Consider the following 10,983-nt stretch of genomic DNA (forward strand, 5'->3'; position numbering starts at 1 on the left):
AACCTATGTTTGGAAAAGCAAAATGATTATTACAGCATCTGTACAGTTCTGGGTTTTTAATTTGTAAAGTAAGATCTTACGTTAGATATACAAGTTTACGTAGGCTTAATCTGGATAACTTTAAAGTAACTTCTAATTCAAGATGGAGTTTCCTAAAGAGAAGCAATGGGATTGGATAAGTAGTTTAGTTCAGTTCTAAAATGAAAAGAAAATGCGAGTGATGAAGCTGAACATGTAGGTGATATTATTTTTTTATTTTTTATTTTTTGAATTAATACAGATGAGTTTTTAGGTGGTTCCTTGTGAAGCTCCGATTATTTCCTACTATGCTGTTATGCCTGATTCTTCATTTTGAAGTGATGGTAACTTAATTAATGGTAACTTAATTGAAAGAGGAAATGTGAAACTATTCCTGATCTACTGATGTCATCATGCTCTTTCTGGAGAAAAAAAATACACTTTTGAATTTGTGAACTAGATTATTTGTTTAGCAGAGGAGCAGACTGTTAAATCCTTTTAGAACCTAGTTCTAAACCTTTCACTAGGTCCCTTGTGAAAAATGTATTTTGAAAATAGCTTTTTTATCTATCATGTTATTTTCTATCCAAAGCATGTAAGAAATAGAAGTTGGCTGGTAGTGCTTAATTATCTGTTTGTCCCGTTATCTCAAAGGAAAGGAAAGAAGGCAGACATCCTAAAGACTACAGGTCAAAACAACTAACAAAGTTAGGGGGAGAAGGGGGCTAGGGAAAAATGTGCTTCTGTGGGAGATTTGTAAGAATACATTCCACAATTCTGAAGCCATAAAAACACGATTAGCTTCCACAGTAACCTAAAGATTCATTGCTTGCCTGCAAGACTTACAGGTCATTTAAAACACTAATATATATGGGTATTGTATTTTGTAAAATACAGGAATGGTGTTACTGAATGAATAATTTCACTGTTTGGGTTTCAATCACCACTATTTCAAGTGTTAGATTAAGCTGGTGTTAAGAGTTAAATAATAATAATAATAATTTTGAAGAGAAGGGGGTGCATCCCTTTCCATTTTAGAGCTGAACTTAGCCCTTCCATGAACTCAGTATGTGAGTGGTTTTTGCGAGTGACAGCAAATCTGCTTACTACGTCTATCACCTTGGAGAAGTCTCATTGTTTCTGTGGTGGTGGCAAATACCGTATGAGAACTTTCACTGGCTGTTTGTGTACATGAGTAATATTGGATTTAAGGGGGAAAAAATCATCCATGTCAAGATAGTTCTCTTTGTTTTCTATTTCTTTCATAAAGGCACATACAAGTGATCAGTTTATTACGAGAAACGGGAGCGCACCTTTCAAAACATGACTTGGAGAACACTGGAGCAAAACTCTGCAGGTAAATGTGATACGTGGTAAGGTGGGGCCCTAAAATTGAGCTGAAGGGGAATGATTTTTCAGAAGAGACTCTCAGAATGGAGAACAGTGTGGAAATAACTTCCAAGGAATAGTTGGGTCCCTGGCACATGACATGCGAGTCTTTCTGTGCTAGACTATGAGGAAATGAGTGAAATGATAAAATTAAGTATCAGCTCTGTGCCACAGCACCAATAAATCAAGAGGGCTCCAAAGTAAGTTGCATGTGGGAAGTTAAGTGAGCTAGAAGAAAACACGCTCTGTTTTTTCCAATCACTTTCACTGAGGAAGGGTAAAGAGGAAATAGGACAAGGTCTGTTTTTATTTGAGAATAAAGCTGCACATAGTGCATAATTTTTATTTTATGAAAATCCTCTTTTCACTTATATGGGAACATTTTCTACTCTAGCACCTTTCTCAAAAATATGTAAATCAAATACACAAATAGGCTTAACCCCAAAACTGTTGAAAAAGTGCTCACCATCTCTATAGTTAATTGTAAGAGGATATTATCCTCTATTAAGGTGTTTTTCCATACAGTTGCTTTTAATAGATAAGATGTTTTAATGATAAGGAAAATAGATTCCTGTTTTTGTGTTTTTACTTAATGGTCCTGAATTACAGGATACTCTGAAAATTGTGAGAAATTTTTAGTAATATCCTAAAATTACTGGTTGTTTTTACTTCATTTCTCCTCTTCCTCTCAAATACAAACAACAACAAAAAATCCCCAAATCCCCAGCCTCTATTTCAGGAGTTGTCAGGAAACCATGACAACATTACGGGGGCCAGCCAGTGCTACAGATTGTTCTCAAAACTGTAAGGTCTAGGTAAAGCTGGTGTGCATTCTGTATAGGAACTGGACACTGTCCCTTCAGTAATTCTGAAATAGAGCGATACTAGCTGGAGTGTTTCAGATGCCATAATATGCTCAGAAGAGACTGGATAATACCATTCAGTTAAAATATGTGCTTCCCAGGGCACTGCAGGTAATGGGACAAAACTAAACCTTTAGTTTGCATTGTTTCCATCTGTCAAGAAGATGAGAGGAGTGGCTTAGAGAATTACATTCCTCTGCAAATAAATTGGCCCCTTACTTAGCCGTCATGCCCTGTGCAGAACCTGTTTGGCTGGCTGACAGAGTGGGGTGTCCGAAAAGAGAACACGGGGGCTTTAAACAAAAGGTGGTTCTGGTGCAGTTTGTTATAGCATTTGAGGGACTATTGTATACGCTGCATCTGTGTTGCATGATTTCTTGTTGTTCAAAGCTAATATTTTGATAATAAACATTTGAGGTTTTGGAATATTTCAAACTTGTGTTAATGATAATAATTTTAATATAAAAACAACGTGCATCTTCCAAACAGAGGGGTGGGGTACATGCGTGTACAGAGGCTTTAATGAAGACTTGGCATGGCGTTGTGTATTCGGGGTGAGAGGGGAACAGTCTCCCACATAGGTGCAGAGCAGGAGCCAGGGCAGTGGCACTTTCCTGGCCACCTCAGGGGCAGGAGAAGCTGCTGCTTCAAATATATGTATGTTTGGCTATACAAAGTACACTTACAGAGTGTGAAGGAAACACAGATGCATTGGGCTTTGCTATGGAGATCTGGAGTTGGAGAAAATGTTTCATGGTGTTATTGAGTATAAATAACTTAGTGAATACTACGTATCTTCTATTTACAATCTAAATTTTCTAGCAAGCTACATCATTATTTGTTCTCTGGGCTGCAGTCCCCAGAGAATACATTTTTAACTTTATCGGTGAATGGCTGCTGCAAAATTGAAGATAATTCTGCATATTTGGGTTGCTCTAATGGCACAGAAAGAGACCACTTCATGTTTTTGACCACTGGCAATGTGAGTTAAATTGCTCTTTCTGAACAGGTGCTACTAGGCATTTAATTTTCAAGTGCAGTAGTCCTAGTTTGTTGCTTACAGTGATGCTAGCTGAATTGCCCTGGGTATGTAGGTTAGTAATGTTTCTAAGTGTTCCTGTCTTTGTCCAGAATGGTTTCTACTTTGCACATGGCTGAAGAGTGAGATTCTGTTTGGCAAATACAGTGTTTTCCTGTCCAGTGCTTGAGATGTTTGTAACTCACTTGCTCGGCTTTTTGTTTGTTTGTTCCGTAATTCTGGGACGTTTCACTGTCAACATCAAGAGACTTTTCTCTGTGTTCAGAAGTGGCTGCTAAGCAATTTCTTCCCTGATTTACTAATGCTTATACTTCTTTACTAACGCTTACTTTTTCCTGCAGTTTCCTTGAGGGCTTCCCACTGAGCTTCCTCTTAGGCTGCCTTTGCTTCTTCTGTTTCCTTTTGGCTTCTGAGGGGCCTTTTTTGTAATGGCATTTTTCATTAATGATTTATTGACCTTTCTTCATGCTATCAGACTGATCCACCGTTAAACCCCACTAAAAGCCCACTGCCACATCCCTGTTCTCCGCAGCCCCAGCTGTGGGTCTGTGGCCCAGCCTTAGGACTGGCAGGGTTGCACGGAAGAATACGAAGACCATTTGCTTTCCCTTTTCCTGCCCAACCTCTGGGACTGCTGTGAGCAAAAGCCTCTCTCTGACTTTCTCCTCAGGCTGCTGCAATTAGAGGCTTCCACTCCCCTGAAAAAATTTTTTCAGGTACTTAAGAGATTTAATCAACAGCAGAAGTGATTTCAGTCTAGCAGAGAAATGAGTGTTGCAGACTTGCTTTCAGGCTTTCTTCCATAGGCGTACCTGACTGACTGCCCCTTGCATCTTCCTTCCTCCGCTGCTCTCCATCAGGTCTGCCTCGCTCGTCTGTCATACGCAGAGCCTGTCACCATCCTCTGGCCTTGCTGCCAGAAACATGCTGTTCCTCCACGGCGAGCAGTGTTTAAGGCAGCAAATGGTGAACTTCGTACGTCTGGGGGTGCTTTCCTTTTCATAATGAGATGCACGCTCACTTGATGATTATCAGGGTAGTTCTGCTCAAACAATCGACTTATACGCAGCAAGGAGTTGCACGCAGTTCTGAAGCCTGACGCGCTCGTATGTTGAGAAAACTGAACGTAGCCCTTGCAGTCATGCTGTCAGTTCAGCTAGACTCTAGCTCTACAGGTTTGGTACGGAGAGGCATGCTTTTGTGTATGTGCAGGCTCTTAGCCCTTCTTTTGCCAAAAAAAAGAAAAAAAGTTTAAAACGAACATTAAGCATTATAGGTGAGACTAGTAGCAGATGTGTAAAGAAACATTCTCGGGTACATTCAGAAGACTTTAATTCACTAATTTGTATATTGTTTTTAATCTCTTCTATCATGTGTTATACATGGCAAAATAGAGATTCTCTTTAACCACCTTTTTTTTTTTTTTGCTTGCTGCCCTTTAAATCATACAAATCACCTTTACTCAAAAAGCATAGCTGTGCTACTGTCCAAGTGATACCACGTAAATGTGCCGTCATAACTTCTGGTAGTGAATATAGCTGTGTGTACTTGTGAAGAAGGGGTCTTAGTGGTTTTAAATAAGGCACACCAATTGCTAGCACATCAGCCTGTGCTCTCGCTTCTTCAGCTGCATCTTGATGTAGCCATTGCCCTCCCCCCAACTCATTTCATGAGATAAATATTGTGTTGTGAAATATGAAACTGCATGACTTTTTTTCCCCTTTGGTCATAGTCACACCCACTATGTGAAACTGGCCTGTTGTAAGTACTTATAGCACAGCCCTATTAATTTAAGGAACTGATTCATCAAGCTGTGTTGCTTGCTCAGCTATTCAAAGCTGTTGTAATAGTGTTCCTTTACTCACCTCTCTATCCTGGCAGCCATGTTGAGACTGTTCTAGTTCAGCATTTGCTCCCTGAGCTTTCTGACAAGACACAGGTGTACCATGAAATGGACTAAAAATCTTAGAACCAATTTAATCGCTCTTTTTTTCCAGTCTTGCAGCTAAAGGTGATGTGGATGGGCTGAATGCCTGGTACCTAGCTGGTGCAGATCTGAGACAAACTGGCTATGATGGCAAAAATCCCCGACAAGTAGTAAGTGTACATATGGCTGTACTCCATATGGTGCTCCAGCTTTGTGGGTAGTAATGCACGCTGTCAGATAATATTAGTTTGGGAAAAGTAAATGCTGCTTTGGAGACTGTAAACCGGATTAGAGCATGTTGCGAACTCAAGTCTGGTGCTGTTCTGAAGTAATAAATCATTGGAGCCAGAACTTTCTCATCTATGTCAGAGGAATTAAAATTTAAATTGGATTTTAATTATATTGTGGTAACATATTCTTACTTCCCACAAGTAAGTATTTGCATGTCCTGGTGCACAGGATGGCGGGATTTATTCATGTTTCTACTCACAGGCAGAGGCTACAGGGCGTAATGAGGTTCTTAAGTTCTTCAGACAGCTTCCGTAAAAGAAGGTAAGATCTAGATTTCAGATGCCAGGTTTCTGAAATGTATGGGTCAGCATATACATGTATGAATGGGGATACATGTATGAAGAGATATTTAAGCCCTAGCTCACTGTATGGCATCTGGGTTCAGCTGCTGTCCCTGCCCTAGTTTGTCGAATGGGACTAACGTTTATTCCTCTTTTGGCCTGAAACTATAAGTGATTTTTATGGTGCATTCTGCAGTATGGTTCTGAACTTGGTTGGGTATCCAAACACTATAATCAATCCATTGAGGGCAGTGATGTCTTGTTTTGTTGGCCTTTTGCAATAAATTGTTCCTCTGTCTTGTCAGCGTTAGAGAGGAAGTGCCTTTTCTTGGGCACTTTGCCAGGCCTGTCTTTTAGGGTGCCAGGCCTGTTTTTTAGGGCGCCATGCCCACAGCACAGGAGCGTCCCCTTCTCCAGCAGCGCTGTGGTGTGACCGCAGCCGGTCGGTTGCACGGCCTCCCACTCAGGAGGCAATGCTTGGCACCTACGGCATTTGCAAGGGTGCTCTCCCTCTAGCTTTTTCACTGAGCACCTTGTAGCAGCCCACCTTCTGGCTGGCGTAACATAGCCAACCACCACCAGAAACATGGGACAGGTTCTTAATAGGCACAAGCAGCTGGGTTGCACGCACAGGGTGTAGAAGGCTCCCTTTCCACACAGAGCTCTGCCCAGGGCACGCTCCCTCCCTGAGCACAGGGCTGGGCAGTGCCGTGGCCTTTCTCTTACTCAGACGTTACATCTAGCTGCCTGCTTGTCTCCGGCTCCTGGTGAGAGTCTCTTTTGTGCTGCTAATGCACAAGGTGTGTTTCCCTAGCTGTGTGCGTATGACAGGGGTGTGAGTCTCGTGTTCAAAGCATCAGAGCTGACAAGTCTCTCCATAGTAAACTTGTCTGGGCGTTTGACCTTCTCCAGCGCTGTGCTGTAACTGGAGACATGTAAATCACTTGCCTTTCATTTCTCAGCACTCCTTTCTGATGCTATGCATTGTTGATTTAGATATCTTTCCTCCAATATATTGGCAAGTCTAATACCAGTTTAAATATTGGGAGGAGATGATGTCCTTTATTTAATAAAATTAACACAAAGTTTAGTTAAAGGTTTGGCTGCAGGCATGGCTGCATTGCCTCTTCCCTGTCCCATTTGATCAAATATAAGTGAATTCATGTATATAGGTGGGAAGCTGCATGTGGAACAACTACATTTTTTTCCATCACTATATTGTGGTCTAAAGGAGATCATAGGATAGAATCAGGCATTTTTCCTTTCCTGTAAAGTTTTGAGGTGTTCTTTCTTTTACTCTGATATGGCAGGATTAGATATAATCACACTCTCAAGCTTTTAAATGGAAGCTTTCCAGCGTCCAGGATGAGGACACTAAAAATACCTTCACAATATGTGTTATGTTGCAGAGATTTCAGTTTTCGGTGAAATATGTCTGCAAAAGTCACTTTTCTTGTGCAGATGGGGAGTGAATGTGTTAAATCTTCAACACCTACTTGGATCACCTCAGTTCCTTTGGACTGAGCCACCAGTAGTGTAGGCAGTCTGAAGGAAGTCTTCAGTACCGCATGAGAACTTGTTTGACAGGCTACAAGGTAACCTCGTCCCAGGAAGGTTTTGGATACTGCCTAGTCTTACACATCCATTTTCTTTTTATCCATAGGCTGCAGAAGATGGTCACTCCTCTTCAGAGATACCAGCTTTGAACCAGAAATGTTGTTAAGCAGTTACGGGGAGAAAAAAAAAAAGTAAAGAAACAACGCTAGTGGCAAACGGAGCTTACAGGGCTTAGACATATTATTTTTTTAGGAACATGTTAAGTTCTGATTTTATAAAAATGATTTTCTGCTTTATCATTTTATTTTTTTAAGAAAAATATAAACAATTGAGGCTGGAATGTATTGTCTTTACTGTGCAACTTCTGTTTTTAGACCTCTTGAATCTTCTTCACATCTTTGAATCATTGTTAAATCACTGTGGACAGTTAAATCGTACATTAAATCACTGTGGACAGTATTGCAGGCATAGCAAAAGGATATGATGTGGTGAATTCATACCAATAGAAAACAGTTCATTGTAGGTTTCTGTGTTTCAACTAATAAAAATCTCTGAGGAACAATGTTGGTTTCACTTTGTCTGATTTTTGCAATGGCTTGTATCACTTCAGTTGCAATTACAGCAATTTTGAGTGTCAGTGCAAACAATTGAATCAGTCATGGGCATCTGCCTGCAGTTGTGTACTAATCTTCACCAATGTGTCACTATAAAACCCCACTTACAATGAGTAGGAGGCAGATGCCATAAAGCATATTTGTGGGACTGTCTATGTGAATTGATTGTTTTGTTTCTAATAGCATCTTTCCCACATCCTGACCGGAATATAATCAAGATTGCTACATGCTGGACACTTAATTCTTTGGACTGTAAATGTGATCTCGGTGTTAAGAGACCCAAAGTTTAAAGTCACAGCACTTTCAGACGAAAGAAACAAAACCCAAAAAGCAGCATGTGTCTTTCCTCCTATGTCCGCCCTAGAATATGTAAACACAGAGAATACTCCAGGCAAATGCATATATTGGAGATGGCAACTTTTAATTTCACCTACAGCTTCTGCAGTAATCTATGTGGATTTTATATCTATTTCATCTGAAGGGAATCTTTGAAGTGCAGATAGTTTTTTCTTTTTCCTCTTTATACTGTTCAGCCTTCCCACAGCTATTCTTATCATGGAGAAAAGCTGCATGGACTACTTGCTGAGCTGGCTAGCATTAAAAGATTCCCAAGGTATGTTGCATATCAGATTCCCCTAAAACAGGGTAACTGTGCATGAAGTCTGAGAAAACATCATATGTGCCTTGGCTTAAAAAAAAAAAAAAAAAAAGTGATATTTTAATGTGAAAAGTAGTGCAGCTCTTCGCTATGGTCACAAATATTACAACTATGCTGTCTCATTATCAAGAAAAATTGATGTTACATAGCAATAATGCTCTAGATTGAATAAAACTAATACTGAATTAAGTAAATGAGATCTAAGATAAACTTCAAAAATCAGACTTCGAATTCAACATCTTTTTCATGCTTTATTTGTAAATGCATGAATAGAATGCATGTAACAAAATCGTGTTTGTAGAAATTTTTACAATCAGGAGAAAAAGCACGCACAGACTCTTCTTCCTACAGTATTTAGACTTAGTACCTTAAGTCTTGCCTAGTCAATGGCCTAAAGGTGATGCAGTGAAGTAGGAAATCCCTTGATAAATTTCTCTGTAAGTGACTAATTTGGGATTGGATTTTCAGATGCAATAATTTGTCTATATCAGCATTCACTCTTTATTTGTGTACCAAAACTGCAATATATACAGAAGCATCGGTATTGTCCTTATACCTTTCAATAAGGACTAATTTGATCTACAGAAAACTTTCTAAACAATAATGTTCCTACATTTCTAACATGCAACTGAAGTAGAAAACTTTTTTTTTTTTTTTGTTAACAAAGGATGGTATTCCGATGTGAATTACTGAAATAATAGGTCTCAGCAGTAAAACTAAAGGAGAAGAAAGAAAACAGGCAACCATTGTCTTCATGCATATGAGCCAGGTAAGGACAACATTTAGAAATGTGATCCAATAAGACTAAGAAGCTTGTAAAGTTAAAATGAAATGGCTTGGGTCATGTTTACAGTGAGAATAAAGCTTTATTAGATTCTTTCTGACAAATCTTTGCAAAAATATATGTCCCATTAATATATTATCTTCCTTAAGACAATATTCCTACAACTTTCTAGGAAATTTGCAATTTGCCCTATAAACAGACCAATACCTAAAAAATGTTTGAATGGCAAACACACGAATGCAAATTGATCATTTATCTGAGAAAGAACTGAATCTTTTACATGTACGTCAAAATTTAATTCAGGAACTGTAGTAGCCCACAGTTTTTAAGAGAAACTGTGTATAAGGTGCTGTGATTTAAAAAGATGGCAACAATGCCCAGTCTGGGTCAGAAAATTCAGCTCTTGACTCTGTCAGGGGCAAACTTTCAAGATGCTGTGTTTGTCTTGTTTGTCTATTATACCCTTTGCTCTGTACAGTGAATTTAATAATCATAATTACACTCTGTGATAACTCCGAGTCTTGTGACGAATCTGTTTACTTATGGTAGCACTTTAGCTTTACATAGTTACTGGTCAAAAGCAAAATCTTAGTAAGGAATGAAAATCGTACCTATTTGTTCTACCTATTTGCTTCAGTTACTGTAAGCAGCTAAGTGTCTTTCATTATTTAAAGTATGCCAGGTATTCTAGGGGCAAATTTAGTGTTTCAGACTTCCTAATTTTTCTCCTTCAGGTCATCACTGAAAAGATCTAATGCACTCTTTTGTTTGTTTGTTTGTTTTTATCCAACAGTCTTCTGCTTGGAAAGGGTTTGTAGGTGAAGCAGCTGTACAGGGCCATTACTAATGCCAGCATGCCCATTCTGTTGCCAGGACCAGCTGCGGGGCCATTTCCTAACTTCTCTAACAACTTTAACTCCAGTCACCAGTGCTGTCCATATACCCTTTCATATCTACATCCCATCATAGTCCGATAGATCAAATACATACTGCCAGGATCATCTGCAGATCCATGCTTCATATTTTGCACACAGTACACACTGAAAGGGCATGGTAGAAGCCGGATAAAGTTAGTTTTGCAGTCTTTTGGCACAGAAGAGCTCATGGTATTTTTCGATATCATTCTTTAATACAACATAAAGGTGACATTTCCGTTTCTGTTAGAAAATGGCAGTGGCTGCTGTCCTTGTCCAAGCTGTCTAATAACACAAATGTTAGGGCTATAGCTTTCCTTGCCCTATAAAAGCACGGCAGGTGAAATGCCTTACCAGGGAAGTGCACAGGCTCCTGACCAAGCATGCTGGCGCGTTACTGTCAGTGAGGCTGCTGCTGTGTCCTGTTGAACAGCACAGGTGTGTGCATGATTTCAGCAGTGACTGTAGAACAGAAAAAAAAGGAATAATCAGTAATCTGAGACTCATAGGTGCTGTTCAAATGTTGGATTTGTTTCTAGCACTGGATCTTTGAAGTTGCAGAGATGTTCTTGAAGTGAATGCTGGTGCTGGAACCTCTGCTGCCTCTCCTCCACGGAGGAGACGCTCTGAATGCCTCCTGTAAAAGTC

The 10,983-nt window shown here is 39.7% G+C and overlaps 1 protein-coding gene across 2 annotated transcripts in view; it reads left to right on the plus strand.

Annotated features, from left to right (window-relative positions):
* ASPG (asparaginase) overlaps positions 1-7,927 on the plus strand; it is a 45,568-nt gene extending 37,641 nt beyond the window's left edge. Inside the window, exons 13-16 of one of the 2 annotated variants that reach the window (XM_048069859.2) lie at positions 1,289-1,375; positions 5,307-5,406; positions 5,729-5,788; positions 7,472-7,927. In XM_048069859.2, coding sequence (XP_047925816.1) covers positions 1,289-1,375; positions 5,307-5,406; positions 5,729-5,782 — 241 coding nt within the window. In that variant the 3' untranslated portion in view covers positions 5,783-5,788; positions 7,472-7,927. The remainder of the gene's footprint in view (positions 1-1,288; positions 1,376-5,306; positions 5,407-5,728; positions 5,789-7,471) is intronic. The other variant, XM_066998417.1, reaches the window with a different exon arrangement.
* The last annotated feature ends 3,056 nt before the right edge of the window (positions 7,928-10,983 follow it).

This window comes from Anser cygnoides, chromosome 5, assembly GCF_040182565.1.
Source record: "Anser cygnoides isolate HZ-2024a breed goose chromosome 5, Taihu_goose_T2T_genome, whole genome shotgun sequence".
Lineage (NCBI taxonomy): Eukaryota > Metazoa > Chordata > Aves > Anseriformes > Anatidae > Anser > Anser cygnoides.